This window comes from Notechis scutatus, chromosome Z (assembly GCF_049901735.1).
Source record: "Notechis scutatus isolate UNSWTSFEM ecotype Mainland chromosome Z, rNotScu1.2, whole genome shotgun sequence".
NCBI lineage: Eukaryota > Metazoa > Chordata > Lepidosauria > Squamata > Elapidae > Notechis > Notechis scutatus.
This window is the reverse complement of record NC_142025.1, coordinates 5,264,412-5,285,945: the sequence shown is the minus strand read 5'-3', so window position 1 is coordinate 5,285,945 and position 21,534 is coordinate 5,264,412. Positions and strand designations below refer to the sequence as shown.

Here is a 21,534-nt window from a genome sequence, read left to right as displayed (position 1 = left end):
CCCAGCCGGTTTTGGTCGAGGTGCAATTTCTGCCCTATTCTTAATAGATCAACCCAATAAAAATTACAGTCACTTTATTGAATATCCGGGCTTGCTCCTGCCTTCTTGTTTCAGGTAGAAGAACCACAGGAAATATGTGCATTATGTTACATGCCAGTCAACCCAACACAGCGCCTGCTTATCCAAAATATTCCTATGCACCAGATGTGTTTCTGCTGCCAGCATTGTAGAAGGAATCTAAGGTGAGTCACGAAATTTTAAAACTGGCATCATCATTAGTCTCATAGCCGACTCTTTGTGTATGTGTGGGAGAATTATAGAAGTAGTCCTCAAGTTACAACGGCAGTTGGGACTGGAATTTTCATTGCCAAGCGATGCAATTGTAGTGTTTGAGGTCATGTGACCACATCGGTTAGCAATAGGAAATCCCAGCAGGCCTGATATAATGCCAGGATTATGTGGGTCATTAAATGAGGACCTCACATGATTGCAACATGGGAAGAGACAAGAATCCAGTGGCCCAGAGCAACCTAGTGGATGAGAACTGTGGTTAAGAGCTATGGGCAGGCGCTACTGAGTGCAGGCTTTTTGGTGAAAAAAGTGGCATGAACTCAGACTTCCTGCTGGCTTCCCCATTGACTTTGTTTGACAGAAGGCTTCACAGAACTTCTCAGAAATTGTGATTAAGTGACCATGATTCATGGTGACATTACAATTGCAAGCCATGCACCAAACTCTTGATTTGCAATCAATGCGAACATGGGATGCTACACCGGATGGGACCACTAGTAAGCCTCCTCATTTATCATCACTGTAACTTTAGATAATGGCTGACTGTGCAGTCACAACATGAGGACTACTACCTAGAACAGGGGTGGGCAAACTTTTTGGCTCAGGGGCCTCATTGACTTAAAATTTGACAGACGGGCCAGGTCAGCACAAGATACCATACATATAAAAAACTGCAAAATCTCCACAAAATCAAGTCACTGCGCCTAATGCGCCACCTGCTGTCGAAATGCCTGTCATTACAAGTCAAAAATCAAATGAATGCAATCATTCAATCATTTACATCAAACCTTAATTCTGTACCAATCTTCGGCGGGCCGGATTAAAAAGACCAACGGGCCGGATGTGGCCCGCGGGCCGTAGTTTGCCCACCCCTGACCTAGAAGGTAGGAGACTGTGAGTTCTAGTCCTGCCTCAGCCATGTAAGCTGACTGGGGGATTTTGAGCCAATCACCAGGAGACCTGAGTTCTAGCCTCATCTTAACCATCAAAACCAGCATGGGTGACTTTGACCCAATCACTAGCCGTCTGTGAGTTTTAGTCCTGCCCTAGCCAAGTAAGCCAACTGGGGGACTTTGGACCAATCACCATGAAAACCAGCTGGATAATATTGAGCCAATTACTGGAAGACTGAGTTTTAGTCCTACCTTAGATATAAAAGCCAGCTGAATGACTTTGGGCTAGTCCCTTTCTCTCAGCCCAATTCACAAGGATAGGAAGGAAAATGAGAAGAATGGGAGGAAAAGTATTATATACGTTTACCACCTTTAATTATTTACACACAAAAAGAAGAAGAATAAAGCTGGGGGTATGAATGAATAAATAAAACGATTGCTGACCTCACTGATATGATTGGAGTGGGAACTGACCATGATATGTTTTGTCCATTTTTTTTAAGTATTTAGAAGAATTTCCTCAACTTCTCTTAAAGAGATGGAGAGTCAAGTTATGGTGTCAACTTTTTCAAACAGAAAGATCATCATCCGTGTCAGTAGTAAAACTGGGTTTGCAAAACCAACTGTAGAATCAGAAGATGGCAAGTGGTTAACATTCAAAGCTAGTAAATCCTTCAGGGGCCTTGTTATTTTTTCACCTGCAGGTATTTAGATCATTGGTTTTGACTCCAAGAAACACAGGAGGTTATTGATGAAGTAAATGTCTATGAAAATTCACAGTTATTCAGGACATAGTGATATCAAAAATGTTGTTGTTTTTTTTTGAAAAAGCAACTGGGCTGTTTATTTTTTTCTTCCTTAAAAAAAAAATCACATCAGTTGCCTTTCCAAAAATAAAAATCACTTTTGATATAGATAACATACTTGTTCTTTGTCTGCTCATCCTCACCCAGTAAACTGCATATTCTTCTCCTTGCTATGGTATTCTTGCTTCAAATGATGCTATTTAGGCTGTCAAAATAATAGAAATAATTATGTATCTCCATGTGTGTTTTGCAGCTTGCTCAACTATGCAGTCTTCCAAGGAGCTTTCTACTGCAAAGTTTGTTCCAAGCTGGTTGCTGAAGTTATAGGAAAAAGAGGCCCCAACTCCACCCTCAGCCCAAACCATCAGCAGCTCCCACTGAAAGGCACCCAGCCAAATCCAAGACAAGAATCTAAAACGAAGAGTGGCTCCACTGGAAGGATTTTGGCTCGAGAGAAAATGCCACAGAAACCTTCCAATTTACATCTCCAGGGTAACCAGAGTGATAAGGTGACCTCACAGGGCAAACCAAAAGCCATCTGCTCACCTTTAAAGAAAGATGCTAAAAGTTATACTGGCAGAAAACATGAGCAATATGGAATAAAGGAAACACGGCTACAAGATTCTACAGTGATTCTGCATAGTCCCCAAAGGTCAGATAGGAGTTATTACAAGACCTGGGGAGATAATTTCATACCAGAAAGTTTTGGGGAACAGAAGAGCCAACTTCCCAGAGTCATTGGCCCAAAATGTAGGGACCAAGTTTTGCACTGGATTAAAAAAGGACATGGAAATCAAGAACTGGGAGCACTGGAAAATAGACAATTGTTTGTGGATGAAGGAATTGTAGGAGTTCAAGTAGGAAAAACAGGGTCCAGCCTATTAGAAAAGGCCAGGAGATTCCAATCTAGCACATCTGGAGTTGAAAGAAGCATTTCCAAGGTGACATCTTTATCACTGAACCTTGCAAGGTCTTCACTCGGTGGTACATTTCTATCTTCTGAAGGAGCACTTAGACATACTACAGTAACACCTGCAGCTACAACACGAGGCGCTACTCAACTTGCAAAAGATTGTTTCCAAAGTGATCTCCAACCTGGTGGAGATTCCTCCTGGAAGGTCACATCTGATAGGAAGAATCCAAGGCAGGTGGTCAAACCTCTTCCTAAAATCAGGACAATGTTGCCAGCTTTGGTGCCACCTCTGGAGCAGAGATCAAAGAAGAAACTTCAAAAAGCCAGCCAGAAAAATACACTGGACACGCTAGAAAGTAAAGATGCAGAAGAAACAAATGATAGCACCATGGCATCAATGGAAAATGAGAAACCCTCCCAATCAAAGCCTGAAGATTTGGTATCTTCTCCTGGCCATGAGGAAAAGAAAAACAATCAAACAGAACACAGCAAGAAGACTTTCAATGTGGATCCAGTGAAACCCTGCCTGGAAACTAACCGGGAACCAAAACCATCTTGGATGACCAGGAATGAGTTCCTTGAAGAAGAGACTGAAATATTGCAACCTGAAAAACAACCAAGTATGGACAACCAACTCTCTCCTGAAACCCTCCCTTTAAGCCAAGAAGATAAAAAGGATGAAAGAGCAACCTCAGACAAGTCTGTGACTCTAACATGCTTTCCTGTGTCTCTGGACACCGAAGCTAAAGGTAGAACCAGTTCTTCAGCCAAAGTTGGGAACATAGAAGATGGTAACTCATTATCCAGCTTACAAGCAGATGATGTCGAAAACGGGGAAGTTCTACCAAGAAATAGCCTACAAGAACATGCTACTTTGATCTGCAACCCAGAACCTACTCCTGAAATCACAAACACAAATGAAAAGCTGCAAGCAAACGCCAGCAGTGGACTTCAAATAGAACTCGCATTCCAAGAAGACACCTCTAGAGATATCAGTTTTCTGCCTTCTGCCAAAGATCCAGAAATACTGCCTTCCTGTGAAGCCCCACATTTGATAGAAAAAGAGGAGACAGGACACGTAACGATGGAAATCAAAGCTCAACATGAAAGTGTCCCAGCGACAAGTCAAGATATTACAGCGAAGCCTTCCAAAAAACAACCGTTAAAAAAACAAAACAATTCTTTTGCTCAGTTTTTTGCACCCAAAACACAAAGAAGTATTCCCAGCCAAAAGCCAATTTCAGGAACCAAGAAAGCAGCCAAGACTCATTCTGCTTTGCTCACCCTGTTTGGACATTCAGTTAGTAAAGACAAAAGTCAAAAGGAATGGCCAAGAAAAGAGTTAGGAGAACTTTCAGGAAAAGTAGATTTACAACCTACACATTTCTTAAGCCTATCAAAACCTGAATTTTCCAAGAAAGATGAGAACTCCGGAATGGCCCTCCAGACAAGGAATTCAGAGGCAGACCCACAAGATTCAGAGGAAAGTCATGGAATTGGCTCAAAAGGAAATCAAAATAGGAATTCTCCACCCCTGGACAGTGTTAATACAGTTTTTTTGGACGTTGGAAGAGAGATTTCAACTACCACACGAATGCAGCCTAGATCAAAGCCCCTTGATGTTGTTCTGAGGCAATCAAATATAAATACAGAACATACAGTGGAGGACCCTGAAAAATCATTAGCATTAACTAGTTTTCAGAGTTGTGTGGCGTCTACAGAGAACCTGTCACAATATTCTGCAAATACTTTGGTGGAGACAAGTGTTTCTTGCAGAAATGTTATTTCTGAGCAGGAATCGAACAATGTGGACAGTCAAGATTTAGAGATAAAGGCAAGAAATGTTTCATTATTGCACCCTTTGGCAAAAGATGAAACTCAGGCATTGGATGAGGAGAATCGGGTCCCTGATATGCTTTCGTCCTTTAAGGGGATGGAAGAATCAGCAAGCACAGAGAAAGAAAATGCAGAATCCTCTTCTGGGTCAGATACAGAATTTGCACACATGAAAGATCATTTTTGCTCAGAAAACTTTCTGGGGCTCAGCCATCCACAGTTTGCAGAGTTGGAGCCAAACATGGTGATCAAAGAAGGAAGCCTTAGGAACAATCAACCTCCAGAAAGTGGAAATTTCCAGGCACTGGAGTCGGATTCAGATCATCCTTTTGAACCAACTCTGCATGTTGAAGAAGCCACTAATGAGAATTACTCCATTAAAGAAAATCATTTCCACCCTGTGCTTATTCCAGCTCAACCCATGCCTGAGCTACTTCGGGACACCCTCCAGAGCAAGGCTACAGAGAGGTCACATAAAAGTCTGCCAGAGGACAAAATACAAGTGTTGGAGAGTAGACATCCACAAGAACAATTGCAATAACCTTTGAAACCCAGTGCTTACAGAGTTCCAACTGAGGCTTACTGTGTTTCAGAACAACTTGAATTAAATCTAAACCAAATTGATGGAGCACCCTTCTTGTTAGTGCTCCTGTAGGCACCCAAATACACATATCACTTACTACTATTCGTTTAGTCCCGTTAGAAGTTACAACAGCACTGAAAAAAGGGACTTATGGCAGGTCCTCACATTTATGACACCATGGTCTCCTGATCAAAAGTTGGGCACTTGACAACTTGGTTGTGTTTATGATGATTGCAGTGTTTTTTTTGCCAGAGTTATGTGATCTCCACAGGTGACCTTCTGGCCCAGCATGCAACAAGCAAAGTCAATAGACAAGGCAAGATTCGTTGAATAACTGCATGATTCACTTAACAACTGCAGTGATTTGCTTAACAACCACGGTAAAAGAAAATTGAAAAATCAAACACAACTATCTTAACATCCTCTTCTTTAGGGCAAAAAAAAAAATCTTGCCCACAACTGCAGCCGCAAATAGAGAATTATCTGCACAACCATAAATTTTTGCCAGAACTTCCTTCCGGAAATTATAGGAGAACATGCATGTATTTGGTGCATGTATTTCTATTGGAGTTATCCCTCTTGGTGGCTTATGGCTCAATGCTGAACCCAACAGAAATCAAACCAAGGTAATAGAAAAAATACAGGTATCCCTTGACTCAGGCCTGCAATTGAGACTGTTGCTAAGCAAGATAGTTGTTAACTGGTTTTTAACCTTTCTTGCCACCGTTGTTAACTGCAGTTGTTGAGTTAGTAACATGGTTGTTAAGCGAAATCTGGCTTCCCCACTGAAGGTCAGAAGGTCGCAAAAGGGGACGCATGGTCCTGGGCCATTGCAAGCCTCATATATGTGACTCCATGGCCAAACCTCTGAATTTTGATCACCTGAACATGAGGACATTACAATGGTCGTAAGTGGGAAGAATGGTCATTCAGTGCCGTTGCAACTTGGAATAGTCATTAAACGAACTGTTGTAAGCCAAGGACTACCTGTACTGACATAACTTGGAACTGTCATTAAACAAGTGATCATATATCCAGGGCTACCTCTATATTTTAATCCTCACTTTGCCCCAATAGCATGATAGGTGGTGACATTAAACAAGAACTAGTCTAACTACCTGTCTCTTAAAATCTGACTTATGTTATCCTCACTCCTTCTTAGCCCGTGAAAACCTGAAAAAGATTGACAGAAAGCAAAGGTTGTTTAGACTTCTACCCAACTGCGGATCGCTTCATCTATTTCGGTTGTTTTAACTCTTTATAAGGTAGGGGGAAAAAACAATGAACAGTCATTATTTCGCAGAAAGGAAATGGCTTTTACTCACCCCAGGGAAACACACTATCATTTCAATTTCCTCCTTTTTCCCTGAGCATAAAATAAAAATGGAAAGGGGGTCAATTAAAACCAAGACATGATTGTATGCTGAGAAACTAGGGATGATGTGTCTCCCTCCATCCTGCCTTAATAGACCCAGAGGGGAAAAAAAGCGAATATATGGGTCATAATTCTATATACACAGAGGATGCAGAGATGACGTTTTCTGTCTCCCCAGCGTCCTTAGGGGAGAAGCTGTTGGGGGTTTATACAGTTATTTTCCCTTTACAGCTAGTCCTCGACTTACAACAGTTCAATAAGTGACTGTTCAAAGTTACCACCGCACTGGTAAAAAGTGACTTATGCCCCTTTTTCATGCACACACAATGGTTGCAGCATCCCCCATGGTCCCTTGATCAAAATTCATACACTTGGCATCTGACTCATATTTATAACAGTCGCAGTGTCCCCGGGGTCATGTGATCAGCTTTTGCGACCTTCTGAGAAGATTCACTTAACGACCTTGTGACCAACTGAACATTTTGCAGTGATTCACTTAGCAACGGTGGTGAGAAATGGGTCAAAATTCATTTAACAGCTGTCTCACTTAGCAACAGAAATGTCGGGCTCAGTTGTGGTTGTAAGTCGAATTTGAAACCTGAAAGACAGTCAAGATTGTTCATAAGTGGGTCGATCAGTTAAAAATTGCTGGGCCAAATAGCATATGTCGTACCTATGCTCCAGGAAACGGTGCAGGGCTGGATGGAAGAAAATCCCACAAAGCAATTTTAATATTGATTTTATTGTTTTTTTTTTTCTTTTTTTAATTGATCCTTTCCCTTTTCCCTCTTTCTCTGATTTTTCCCCCTTCCTCCCTTTTTCTTCCTTTTCTACCACTTTTGATTTTTAGCAATAACCGTATATCAAAAACATTGTGGTTAGTGTTTTATAGAGATTGCTAGTGATTTCTTATAATGAATGAATGAACTGAGTTTTGTAAATTTAACAAATAAATGAGGAAAGGATGAAACTTCAAATGTTATCATACTTGCAAAAGCTTTGGCCGTTTAATGATGCTTAATCTTTTATCCACAGTGTTCCTTTCATCTTCTTCTTTTGTATAAGTGTTCATTCTCTTTATTTCAATGCTTTAATAAATGAATTATTTGAAGAAAAAAAACCTCCTCCTCCAGATATTGATTTTAAGGAAGAATCGGTGTCTCTTATATTGTTCATTGCCTCCTTTTATTTCATCTGTGTCTTCTGTGCTTCCCCACCCCATCCTAGTAGGGGTGTCTGCAGGGATAGAGTCAAAAAAGTCAAAATGGAGGCCACAAGCATGAATTCAAATCCTGTCTTTGGGGTGGGAGTGAAAAATCATAACTGTGGTCACCATCTGAACTTTTTTTGACCCTAGCCTAGCAAAACCCTAGAAAGAAGAATGGAAAGAGAGAAAAATAACTCCATCATTATTCTGTCACTAAGTGAATAAGTTCGTTAGTGACCATTCAGTTAAAATGGCACTGAGAAAAGGGACTGACATTTCACACTTAACAACCATTGTGGTATCCCCAGAGTCACATGATCCAAATTCAGACGCTTGGCAACTGGTTCATATTTATGACGGTTGCAGTGTCCTGGAGATCACTTGATCCACTTTTGTGACCTTCTGGCAAGCAAAGTCAAATGGGAGAAGCCAGATTCACTTAACAACCGCAGTGATTCACTTAACAACTGTTGCAGGAAAGGTTGCAAAAGTGGGCAAAACTCACTTAACAAATGTTTCACTTAGGAATATAAATGCTGGGCTCAATTGTGGTCGTAATTCGACCACAACTATATTCAGCATTCTCCTCCAAATGTTGTGTCAGATCCCTGACTGAGCATCCCCAAACATTCATTTTTTGCACCAGCCCATTTGCTGCAAATCTTGGTCTTGCAAGATTCCTCCTCCTGCTTCACCTGTGTTGTGTTGCAATCTACACTGTGATCATGAATCAAGATCACGAATCAAGGTCATGTGAAGTTTAATAACACTTTATAATGCCTTGGTAAGGCCACACTTGGAATACTGCATCCAGTTTCGGTCATCACGATATAAAAAAGATGTTGAGACTCTAGAAAGAGTGCAGAGAAGAGCAATGAAGAAGATTTAGGAGACTGGAGGCTAAAACACATGAAGAACGCTTGCAGGAAATGGTTATGTCTAATTTAATGAAAAGAAGGACCAGGGGAGAAATGATAGCAGTGTTCCAATATCTCAGGGGCTGCCCCAAAGAAGAGGGAGTCAAGCTATTCTCCAAAGCACCTGAAGGCAGGACAAGAAGCAATGGGTGGAAACTAATCAAGGAGAGAAGCAACTTAGAACTAAGGAGAAATTTCCTAAAAGTGAGAAATAATTAACCAGTGGAACAATTTGCCTCCAGAAGTTTTGGAAGTTTTGAAGAAGAGATTGGAGAACCCTTTGTCTGAAGTGATGTAGGGTTTCCTGCCTAAGCCGGGGTTGGACTAGAAGACCTCCAAGGTCCCTTCCAACTCTGTTCTTCTATTCTAAATTAACATCAGAGGTGCCCAACCAGCTCATCCTTCTCTCCTCTATTTCCAAAAGTTTCTTCCTTTTTGCAGGCTATTTAATATTATTATTATTATTATTATTATTATTATTATTATTATTATTATTATTATTATTATTATTATTATTATTATTATTATTATTATTATTATTATTATTATTATTATTATTATTAATTATTATTATCATCATCATTATCATCATCATTATCATCATCATCATCATCATCATCATTATCATTATCATTATCATTTGCAGCTGGAATGCTGCTCTTTTAATTTGGCAGCCATCTTCGGGGTCTCTATGGGATTCTTTACCAGGCCACCTTCTCCCTAGTTTGTGGCCTGCAGAGAAAGTATGCAAATCACTTTCTGCTGACTCTCCAAAACAAATCATTTGCTTTCCCTTCTTCTCTTTAAGCTTTAAAATTTTTAAACCTTTCCCGTCAAGAAATATTCTGCAACAATCCCAGAGACAGAAGTCCAAGGTTTTTAAAACAGGATATGCAGACATTTGTAAGTTGCATAGTTGGTTCTCTAACAGATAACAGATAATCAGGGTTGGGAGGGACCTTGTAGTCCAACCCCCAGCCCAAGCAGGAGACCCTACACCAATTCTGACAGAGGGCAGTCCAATTTCTTCTCAGGTGATGGAGCTCCCACAACTTCCAAAGGCAACTTCTGTTCCATTGGTTGATTGTTCTCACTGTCAGAAAGTTTCTCTTTATTTCCAGGTTAAATCTCTCCTTGTTCAGTTTCCATCCATTATTCCTTGTCTGGCCTACAGGGGCTTTAGAAAATAGCTGCAGCCCCTCAGATATTGGAAGACTGCTATCCTGTCTTCCCTGGTTCTTTTCTTCACTAGACTAGCCAAGCCCAGTTCTGGCAACCATTCTTCATATGTTTTAGCCTCCTGTCCCCTCATCATCCTGGTTGCTCTTCTCTGAACTTTTCTAGAATCTCAAAATCTTTTTCATGGTGTGGTGACCAAAACTGGATGCAGTATTCTGGGTGTGGTCTTACTAAGGCTTTATAGAGTGGTATTAGTACCTCACTTGATCTCGATTGTATCCCTCTGTTAATACAATTTAGGATTGCATTAGCTTTTTTGGCTGCTGCTGCACATGGCTGGCTCCTATTTAGCTGGTTGTCCACTAAGACTCCAAGATCCCTCTCACAGTTCCTGCTATTGAGCCTGGTTTCACCCAGTCTGTATGTGTCCTTTTGGTTTTTCTTGCCTAAGTGTAGGACTTTACTTTTCTCTACATTGAATTTCATTTTGTTAGATACGGCCCAGTGTTCTAGTCTGTCAAGATCCATCTGGATCTAATCTGGAGCTCTTTCCCTCTTCCCCCAAATCAGTGTCTCTGTCACCCTGTAAAATGTAGCTGCAACCTTTGAAAACAGCTGAATGACCAATCTAAAAAGGTGAGGGATGTACAGGAAATCCTCGACTTACAACAGCTCATTTAGGGACCATTCAAAGTTACAACACCACTGAAAAAAAAAAGACCATTTTTCACACTTACGACCATCGTGGCACCCCCAATGGTCATGTGAATCAAAATTCAGATGCTTGGCAACTATTTCACATTTATGATGCTCACAATATCCTGGTGTCGTCTGATCCCCTTTTAAAACCTTCTCACAAGCAAAGCCAACGGGGAAGCCAGTTCCACTTAACAACCATGTTACTAAATTAACTGCAGTGATTCACTTAAACAGAGGTGTCAAGAAATTCCGTAAAATGGGGCAAACAACAAACGTCTCATTTAGCAATAGAAATGTTGGGCTCAATGGTGGTCATAAGTCAAGGACTACCTGTCCAAGACGGCCTTGTTGACTGAGCACATTGCATCCATGTCTTCTGCTCACCTAAAAGCTCTCAGCAAAGTTGCCTTAAGGTTCGCTTCCCCCAATGTGTATGTACAAATAATCCTCAGTCCCAAAGGTGCTTTTTTCAAGAGGCAACTGGACTTACTTTGTTTTTCCTTGAAGATGTGTCGCTTCTCATCCAAGAAGCTTCTTCAGTTCTGAGTAGATTCACCATTCAGTCAGAACTGATGAGGCTTCTTGGATGAGAAGTGAAATGTCTTCAAGGAAAAAGCAAGAAAATCCAGTTGCTTCTTGGGGAAAAAAAAAAAAGCACCTTTGGGATAACCATGACCTAGAACCTCCATAAACCAACATTCCTCAGCATGTGACTATAATTGGAACCAGAGCAGAGGTGGGTATTCAGCAGGTTCTGACCAGTTCTGGAGAACCGGTAGTGGAAATTTTGAGTACTCTGGAGAACCGGCAAACCCCACCTCTGACTGGCCCCGCCAACCCCATCTCTTCTCTGCCTCCCAGCTGATTGGCTGGGTCTTCTTTGGTTGCCCTGCACAGGAGAACGGAGCTGGAAAGTAGGTTAGTGGGGTGGGGAGGGAGTGAGGGTTTTGCAGTAACCTTCCCCTGCCATGGCCACCAAGCCACGCCCACAGAAAGGGTAGTAATTTTTTTTTGAATCCCACCACTGAACCAGAACTTCTGTCACCAAGCAATACAGTCATGAGGTGAGTCACCGTGTGATTGTGCTTGACTGGACTCTTTTTTTAACCAGGTTAAATAAAACACCTTCCTATGTTGATACTGCATGTCAGAAGCCTCCTGGGAAGGTTACGATGGCAATAACAGGGCCTTGCCCCCTCCCCTATTCCCAAATGCTAAATCTGTCATAAATGCCAGTTGCCAAGTATCCAAACCACAATAATGTGACTGTAAGGAAATTGCAATGGCCCTAAATGGCCAAGGTGCTTTTCAAAAGGGAACTGGACGTCCTTGGGTGTGTTTTTTTTTTTTTAACCTTGAAATCTCAGGCTGAAGAAGCTTGAAGTCTTTTAAGAAGAGTTTGGATAGCCATTTTTCTGAAATGGGACCAGGTTTCCTGCCTGTGTAGAGAGTCGGACTAGAAGACCTTCAATGTTTTTTTAATTTATTTATTTATTTTATTGAGTCAAACAATTATTAGATAACAGGTATAAGTATAAACATGGTTATAAATACATGAAATGGATACGCATAAGAAAAAAAGAAACAATAGGACAGGGACGGTAGGCATGTTTTGGTGTGCTTATGCACGCCCCCTACAGACCTCTTAGGAAAGGGTTCAGGTCAATAGTAGACAGTCTAAGGTTAAAGTTTTTGGGGTTTGGGGAAAAAAACCACAGAGTCAGGTAGAGTATTCCAGACATTGACCCCTCTGTTGCTGATGTTGTATTTCCTGCAATCAAGTTTGGTGCAATTAACCTTGAGTTTGTATCTATTGTTTGCTCTTGTGTTGTTATGGTTGAAGCTGAAGTATTCATTGACAGGACATTGCAATGTATGATTTTATATACTATACTTAGATCGGACCGAAGGTGGTGTAGTTCTAGATTTTCTAGGTCTAGAATTTCAAGTCTGGTGGCATAAGGTATTCTGCAACAAGTAGAGGAGTAGAGGACTTCCAACCTCTGTTATGTTATTCTCTGAAGTTTCTTGGATAAGAAACAAAATGTTTAACACAAAACACAAAAGGCCAATTGCCTTTTGAAAAGCAACTTTGGGACAACTGTGAACTTTGGGACAACTGTGAAGTTTGGAAAGGTGCTTTTTGAAGTTTGAAAACCATGGAGTTTGCAAAGCACTGTTGGAATAACTTCAGCAGTTGTGGGTACTCCCTCACTGGAAGCTTTCAACGAGAGATCAGATAATCATTTGTCTGAAAGGATATAGGGCCTTGTGTTCAAGCAGGGGTTGGACTAGAAACCTCTGAGGTCCCTTCTAACTCTCTTATTCAGTGTTGTATGATCACCTGGGTGATTTGAGAATCTCCATAGACATCCTAAGTGCCAGTAAGTCAGGTTTTCCAGCATCATGGTAACTTTGAACAATCACTAAAAGAGCATTCTAAGTTGAGAACTACCTGTATGTGTCCATACATGGCCTTCAACCACATCCATACACAGATTTGGCAGTGTCAGTATAATCCTGCCAGCCAATCATGTTCTAGGATGTTCCGATTGCTTCAAGATGTCCTGAAACCAAATATAAAATTATTCTGATCCACTGAATTTCCAACCCCAAGTGACCACCAGTATTTTAATAAATAGAAAATTTAAAAGAAAAGCAATAGGCAGCAACAATTTTTGTCATGCAGTTTTATTGATATGCAGATACAAAGAAATTAAAGTCAGCATCTAACCCTTGGAAGGTGGTTGTAGCTCATTAGTCCAAGGTTATGTGCACCCCAAATCTAAATAATACCCCCAATGTGAAAACATTATGTCAATGTTATAACTATGACTAGAATAATTCTGAATAGGATACAAAATTGCTTACATTTATAATCAGCAAAAAAAGGTTATGTAAGAAACCAAGTTAGTAAAACCAAGTTTGTAAAATACAAAACTCAATAAACTTATTGGTTCTACACATAGCTTCTCTTGACAGTTGGTTCACACGGGATTTCGTCGTCATCTTCAATCATGATTTCCACTTGACAATCAGCGTAAATTGATGGGATTCTAAAAAGAACAAACAGGAAATTGAAGTCCACCCATTTAAAAAAGGGGCAAAGATTGAGAAACACAGCAGTAGACAGACTTCATAAATCTTTGGAATAGTTGCCATCTTCAAGAAAGTTGGACTCTTCACTTGAATGTTTCTCTTTTTCTCTGTCCCAAAAGTGCTTTTTCAAAAGGCAACTGGACTTTGCTTTTCTTTGAAAACATTTTGTTTCTTATCTGAGAAGCTTCAGAGAATAAAAAAAAAAAAAGGAAGGAGAAGGGAGAAGGAGCAGCAGGTTCTTGGATGAGAAACAAAATGTCTTCAAGGAAAAACAAAGGAAGTCCAGTTGCTTCGTGAAAAAGCACCTTTGGGACAACCATTACCACATTGACTAATATGGTAAGCCATCCAGGGGGTTGAAAGTTTAGCAGTCATATAAATTCAAGAAACAAATTTAATAAACCCACTCTTGGACTGGTGCAGGTTCAGGCTCAGCTATCAGATCCTGAAGATCTTTGTTGCATGTCTCAGGAAGGAAAAAGCATGATATTCCTGCAATCAGCGCTAAACTTCCACAGGTGAACATAGGAATAGCCAGGTGGTATCTGGCCAACATGCCAAGCAAAGGCGCAAGGATGCCTGCAACTCGAGCAAACACAGAACAGAAGCCAAGGCCGAATTGTCTGGTGGAAGAAATAGAATAAAAGAAATTGAGTCACTCAACCTTACTTTACTAAAAAGTTTTCAAAAAAATTGAGAAGCAAACATGAACTTCTTCTCTGCTGGGAATCCTAAAAGCTGAAGTCCACATAACTTAAAAGTTGCCAAGTTTGAAAAACAGGGCTAACAATTAAATTATATATTGCATTTATTTTAAGATTAGGGAAGGCACATGTCTTGGTTATTTTGTTGTTTGTTGTTTTGTGCTGCCCAGTTACAATGCTTGATCCAGATGTCTTTATAAACCAAGTTAGTAAGTAAATAAACAATATAAATAGATAAATATCTTTACCTGACAACGGTGGGAAATATCTCAGCAGAAAACAGGTAGGTGGTTGAAAAAGCAGCAGCCATAGCAGATTTTCCAATCACAGCTAACACAGTCACAATCCGAGTGTATTCTGGTGTGGGAGGGAAGCAACGAGGTGAGAAAGAGCACAGAAGATCCAACTTGAGAGGTTACAAACATTTGAAAGCTTCAAACCTGGGATCTAAGTTCACACAAATCCATGAGTGGGGTTAGGCTGGTTTCTGTGACCCTTGCAGGAGAAAGTTTGTCATTTACTGAATTCCTGCACTAATCAGGAAGGTTTTAGTCACCCATGAAATGCCACCGAGGAGAAAATATAAAATTGGAAAACATAAATTAAGAGTTGGAGTCAAGGCCTGCATTTTTCACTTTTCCTCTTGAAAGGGCTCTAATGCTGAAAAAGATGGAAGGGAAGAGAAAAAGTTAAGGAGCATCTGCAAGACCAGATTGGAGACCAATCTTGGTGGAGGGAAAAAACAACAACCCTATGTGATTGCTAAGAGTCAAAAAAAAAAACAACTTTTATGGCACCCAAGCAACCAATCCTGGTAAAATTAAACCACTCACAATCTTTTGAAGTCCCAAGATAAACCTTTGCTGTTTTTGGGTTCCTCAAATATCTAATGTACCTTTGGGCAACACGGAGATCATCACACACACGATTCCGCCCAGGACTAGCCAAGTGGACTGACACCTCTTCCTTCCGATCCATTGAAGCAGAAAAATGGAGAGGATGCGAGATGGGATCTCCACTGCTCCAAAGATGAGTTGGGTCAAGTAGATGTTCAAGCCAAAATTGCCAACATGAAAACTCACTTCGTAATACACCAAACTGTCCACAAACCTGACCAGAAGACAAGGTTCCTCTATGAAGTTGTATCAGTTTTCATGTACATTACATTGAAAATGCATCTGCTTTGTGCGGCTTTTAAAAAATGCCCTTTAAAGTAGACTTACCATATCCAGGCCATGATCAAAGTCATATTCCTCAGGTACAATTTCTTGAAAAAGTCTAGGATACATTTACTTGGCACCTTCCTTTCTGGAGCCAACTGGAATGAGCACAAAATGAGAGGCAAAACATGAGTCAAATTCCACAGCTACTGTCTTGTAAATATATCCTGGTTGCCAAGCTCCCAAATTTTGGTTAGGATGCTATGACCATCTTAAGTGCTAGTAGCAAGTCCATTTTTTCAGAGTTGCTGTAACTTTGAATAGTGACTACATCAAAGGTTTCCAAACTTGGCTATGCTGGCTGGAGAATCCTGGGAGCTGGTCCATAAGTCTTAAAGTTGCCAAGTTTGGAGACTCCTGGCACTACATGAATGGAGTGGAGGAATACCTGTGCACTTTTTGGATAAAAATGCAGGTTTAGAGCCTTGTTTTTATAAAACTGGGCAGAAGTTTTAGTCATCATGACTATATAAAAAGAAGCAGGGAGTACAAAAGCCAGAAATTTTGTCCAAAAGATCCCTTCAGGGAGAAAAAGTTAAGGACCAAAAATAAGGGGCTGGGACTAGAAGTTATAGTATTGGAAAAGAGTAATAAAGCCAATTTTAATCTTTTTTTAAAGTGTTCTATTCTAAAATGTTCCTCAAAAAGAGCATTACAATAATTATGCATTTGGTACCTGATCAATGACATCCTCAGATATAGTTCGATTGTTGGTAGCAGCAGCTCTTAGAAGGATATCTTTTGCTTCCTTCATCTTCTTTTTGGTTATCAGCCATCTAGCAGAACTTGGGAGGACCCTGCAACAGATAAAAAGGTAAATCAGAAGTGGAAATGGATTTGGGAAGGGGAGGAGCCAAATGGTTCCCTTTGAGAATTTGAATAGTAAGAACAGCTGGATACCTTCTTGTAGGCCAGCGTTTCTTAATTTTAAGAAGCCTGAATTTCAACCCCTCCCCTACCCATGCTGGCTGGGGAATTCTGGGAGTTGGAGTCCAGATCTTTTAAATTGCAAATTGCCAAAGTTAAGAACTACTAAGTCCACTAGCCAAAAAAAAAAAAAAAATCAAACTGACCTGAATCAAAAACATAAGTTCAAATCCCAGAATTAGATGCCCACAAAAAGCTGAAGATGCAAATTCCTTCCAGCATAAATGCAGAAGACTTACCAAGAGTAGAAAAAGACGAGAAAGGCAGGGGCCGAGGCTATGATCTGAAACAGCCGCCAATCAGGGATAAAGTATGCTATGCCAGCTAGAGCCATTTGACCCAATGCGTTGGCACAATGGATGATGATCAGTGCCTGTGGACGGTACGATGGGCCGATCCACTCTGAACCTAAAGAGAATTGGAAAACATTCAAAGCCTCTTTACAAAGAAACTTTTCCCACCTACTTCCATTTTTCCATGCAGAAATCCATTCCCAGCCCTGGACATTGAATCAATGACTCGTTTTACAGTCTGCAATAAAAGTTTGCCTCTGAGCAACTTTACATTTTGATTCAGTGTCTTCTGGGGTCTTTGTGCACCCCAGAGACCCCCAACCCCAAATGCAGTCATCAGAAAGGAAGGAGCAGAGTTTCTCCAAATCTTAATTATACCGAGGACTTTCTGAAATCTTTTTAAAACAATAAAGTTAGGGTACATTTGTTTGAAAAGCGACGGGTGTGATCTCTTCAGAGGCTGAAGCTTGGATTTCTAGGACTTACTCAAGGTTGCAACACTAATGTTGATCCCAGCCAGAGCTGTTCCCACGATGAATCTCAGGGCGATGTAAACATAGAAATGGGAAGCCAGGCTGATAATACAGCCAAAGAATGCCATTACGAACAAGGCAACTAGGATGGACATGCGACTTCCAGCCCTGGAGGAAACAATGCATGGTGTCACAAGAAGATTGTAATGCTCAGAATGAAAATTACACACAATTTTTTTAAAAAATCTATTAACTGTTTTTCCTAAAGAAAAGTAAGCTGGTTTTTTTCTTTTTTTTTTTATAGCAAAGAAAGCTGGGCTGGAGTGTCTTCAAGAAGTTGTCAAGATGGCAACCATATAATCAAGGGATGGAAGCTCAATCTTGAATATACACACAGAAAGAGCTTCTATCCCATGGATATGGTGGCCTGCATTTTGATGATCAACTTTGGGACACCTTACATGAAGATGCAGGCCTGTTGGAGAACTTCATAATGCTGGGGAAAAAATTGAAGGAAAGAGGAGGGAGCCACAAGCAGAATTGACTCATTAAATGGAGTAATGGGTGTACTCTTGAAAAAGCTGAAGGACTAAGGTGGGGAAACAGATAACCAGACGTGCAACGTGTAAAAAAAAAAAAGGCAAGGATCGCAGGCACTACCTTGAACTTTTGGAGCCTCTGTGAACCTCTTTGTGATACCTTGCATAAACTGCTAAACCACCCCGTCAAACTCCAGCAACAGCTTCTCTGTGTGAGATATCTTAGGTTACCTGTCACTCAGGGAACTGAAGATCAGCGATCCGGCCAAGAGACCACCCATAAAAATGGATTGGGAGATGTCACATAAGTCCCTCCGGTCACAGACTAGATCAAACTAAAGGTGGGGGGGGAGAGATAAAATTATGTTTAGTTAACTTCCTTAATTCCCCAGCCACCATTCTAGAGTAACAGGAAAGCTGCATCGATTCCACCAATTGCTTTGAAGGAGATGATGCAATTCTCAAGATTTCAGGAACAGAACCATTCTGCGCTTAAAAGGAACGTAGTACAGCACGTACCTCTGTGACCAAAGTTGGAACTTTCATTGTTGGATATACCCATCCCTGTTCGCAGTTCTGTGTGGAATTGAGCCCATATTTCATGATCGTTTCAATGTCCAAATCGACCGGAGTGAATCTAGAACATTCATCCAGAGAATCGTCCGTTCTCTTGGGGATGGTCAGATTCAGCCCCTGTTGAAAAGTTAGGTTGGGGCTAATTGCCTGGATCCAGCTAGTGTTACAATAGTGAGGGATATCATTAATACTTGTAAACATTTGACCAAACATGTGAAATGGTGTTAAGAAACTGGGGATGCAAAGGAGCAACACCAAACATTTCTGAAACGCCCCAAACTCCCCGATCATCTTCAAAACGTCTCCAAATCTTGGCATTGTCAGTTTCAATGTAGGTTGTTAAATGAGAGCCTGAAATTAAAATTTAAACAAAATCAGCAATAATAAAGCAATAAGAGAAAGAGAGCGCAAGGAAGCAAGACGGAAAATGCGTGGAATTCAGTTCCATAGCTATGAAATTCTAAGTCCGCTCATTTTACAGTTGCCAAAATTGAGAAACACTGCTGCTTTAACTGGTTGTCTGCACTTTAAATTGCATGCAGTTTTTAGCATAGCCGCAAAAGCAACGTTTTTCAACCTCGGCAAAAATTTAAAGTGAGCGGACTTCAATTCCGTGGCTGTAGAATTGTAGGAACTTGTCCGCTCAAAGTTGCCACGGTTGAGAGCCGCTGCTTTAGCTTGTTGTCTGAATAAGCATCTTTAAATTAACACGCCCAACTCCTAGCACAGAGCTAAAGCGGCGTTTTTAAGGGCCCGGCAACTTTGAAACAAGCGGATTTAAATTCCTCCGCTGGGGAATTCCGACCACCGAACTTCGCTCACTTTAAAGTCGCCGGACCTGAGAAATACCGCTTTAGCTAAAAGCGGCTTGTAATTTAAAAAGCTTCAAATCAAAACAATGAAACTGTAGCGAAGAGCAAGTGGTAAAACAATTGAGCTTCATATTAGACACTAAATTGCATGTTTGATAAAATATTTACACAAACGGAGATTAACCTGGTTTGTAAATAAAGATTAACTTAGTTTAAATAATTTAAGAAAGCCCCGTGTCCTTAAACTACCAGAAAACATCACTGAAAAAAAAAACGGACTCCAGCAAGTGCTCAGGAATACCTCATTTGCTATTGTAGAACGAACGAGTGACTAAAACATTGCCTAAAAATGTACAATCCAAATTTTTCATTTCAGTTGACAAAGCAAGATATGAGAAAAGTCTGTGCAAAAATACAAATATTCTTAAAAGTAACATGTAAAATTTATCACAGAAAATGGTGGCAAAGACTGTATATTAGGCAGCATTTTAAAATACATTTAAAGATATAAAGAGCAAAAGGAATACAGATACTGTTAAAAAATGCTTTAAAAAAGAAAAGAAAGAAAATCCCCCCTATCTGCCGAAATGAGAAACCAAGAAAAGATGGGACATTTGGAAAAAATGAGAACTAAAAGGCAAAAACAAAAAAAACCATGGAAGTCAATTCATGAAATCACTTTGAAACTATTTTTCTCAAAGAAATATCATGACAAGGCCAGCATAATTCCCTAAGAAAATTGCAGCACAAGCTATAAAAGTTTTCTATCATTGAAAAGTTAGTACCTGTTAGCTGCTGGAAGAGTTTCACCAAGCACCCAAAAGTGAAGAGGAAAAACACCCCTCCCAGGGACTTTTATAGGCTCCAGCAATTAATTAGCTGCTTCTCATCCACAGTTGTCTTCAAACACCTGTGTGCGCAGACACACTCCTTTGCACACACACATTGCATTAGCTTAGAGGTGAATTTTTCTCAGCCAATGTCTTATCACTTCTTAGCTCATTCTCTCCTGATACCTTTAGTAAAAACAGGGTGGAAACGAAGCCATACAACAGAATACTTTTGAAAAGTAGCTAAGAACTTTGCCAAAACAGTTGCAATAGAAATGGAGTGAGTAAAAAGGGAACACACCCTGAATTAAGCCTATCCTTGAGCCCATAAGATGCTCCACTGCTAATTGGAACAATGTACTGGTTGTACCAAATGCTTTGGTGCTACTGGTAATTACTTCGGAGAAACTTGTAACTTCTGTAGGAAGGAAGATGCTTTTCAAAATTACTCCACCCACCCACCCCAGTCCTAAAAGAAACTCATATAGAAATGGTCTAATCCAGGTAGCCCTCACAACTGAGCCCACAATTTCTGTTGCCAAGTGAGACATTTGTTAAGTGACTTTTGCTCCCTTTTACAACCTTTCTTGCCATTAAGTGAATCACTGCAGTTGTTGAGTTAGCCCCATGGTTGTTTAAGGGAATCTGGCTTCCCTGTTGACTTTGCTTGCCAGAAGGTCGCAAAGGGGAAATCGTGTGAGCCCAGGGGGCACCGCAACCGTCATAAGTACGAGCCAGTTGCCGAGCATCAGAAAATTTGGTCGCAATTAACATGGGGATAGTGCAACAGTTGTAAGTGTGAAAGGTGGTCATGTTACTTTTTTCAGTGCTGTTGTAACTTTGAATGGTTAGTAAAAGAACCGTTGTAAGCGGAGGACTGCTTTTATATCGAGAGTTGGGATATTAATGGAAGCTATCTTGGACATGCAACTTTTAGCTCATGCACTTGAGAAATGGAGAATTTCAGGCCATTTTGGTCAAAATAGTCAATGCTGTCTTTTTGAAGGCACCTTGGGTTGGTGGCTTCCCTCTTCTGCCTCCTAGACCAAGTTAGACAACCAGACGACTGCATTGTCACTAAAAACCTTCTCCCTTTGCCAACTAGTCACCATAATTAGCTGGCCCAATATTTGGGATACAATTCAGAGTCCATTTGAATGCCAGAACAATGGTTCAGAAGGTAGCAAAGCCATAATAGAGTCATCTAGATGAGATTTTTCACATCATGGTCCATGTGAAGAAAAATAAAGAGCATTTAAATCACTTATTGTGACCAATAGCGATGATGTTTTGTAGATGGAATTGCTTGTATCACATCCATGTCAACATGGATATCATAATAGAATAGAATTCTTTATTGGC

General features: G+C 40.5%; 2 protein-coding genes across 2 annotated transcripts; one reads left to right on the top strand and one right to left on the bottom strand.

The window, feature by feature from the left end:
* LOC113419496 (uncharacterized) lies at positions 1-7,817 on the top strand. Its single transcript, XM_026678901.2, has 2 exons — positions 1-242; positions 2,244-7,817. Exons 1-2 carry the CDS (start codon positions 151-153, stop codon positions 5,278-5,280), a joined length of 3,129 nt encoding a protein of 1,042 aa, XP_026534686.2. The 5' UTR covers positions 1-150; the 3' UTR covers positions 5,281-7,817.
* A 5,841-nt stretch (positions 7,818-13,658) lies between these two features.
* On the bottom strand, positions 13,659-18,848 carry LOC113419490 (solute carrier family 22 member 13-like). Its single transcript, XM_026678896.1, has 10 exons — positions 18,474-18,848; positions 18,186-18,289; positions 17,429-17,583; positions 16,889-17,057; positions 16,399-16,519; positions 15,726-15,820; positions 15,398-15,612; positions 14,751-14,859; positions 14,206-14,421; positions 13,659-13,755 (listed from the first exon to the last, which is right to left on the bottom strand). The coding sequence occupies exons 1-10, from the start codon at positions 18,846-18,848 to the stop codon at positions 13,659-13,661; spliced, it is 1,656 nt and encodes a 551-aa protein (XP_026534681.1).
* Between the last annotated feature and the right edge of the window lie 2,686 nt (positions 18,849-21,534).

What these genes read in the sequence shown, in the direction of transcription:
- LOC113419490 (XM_026678896.1), bottom strand. Translation starts at nt 18,848, where the DNA reads ATGCCAAGATTTGGAGACGTTTTGAAGATGATCGGGGAGTTTGGGGCG. An exon ending in TTCCAACTTTGGTCACAGAG is followed by an intron (nt 18,290 to 18,473) that starts GTACGTGCTGTA and finishes CCCCACCTTTAG; the next exon opens with TTTGATCTAGTCTGTGACCG. An exon ending in CTGAGGATGTCATTGATCAG is followed by an intron (nt 15,821 to 16,398) that starts GTACCAAATGCA and finishes TGCTCATTCCAG; the next exon opens with TTGGCTCCAGAAAGGAAGGT.
- LOC113419496 (XM_026678901.2), top strand. Translation starts at nt 151, where the DNA reads ATGCCAGTCAACCCAACACAGCGCCTGCTTATCCAAAATATTCCTATG. An exon ending in CATTGTAGAAGGAATCTAAG is followed by an intron (nt 243 to 2,243) that starts GTGAGTCACGAA and finishes TGTGTTTTGCAG; the next exon opens with CTTGCTCAACTATGCAGTCT.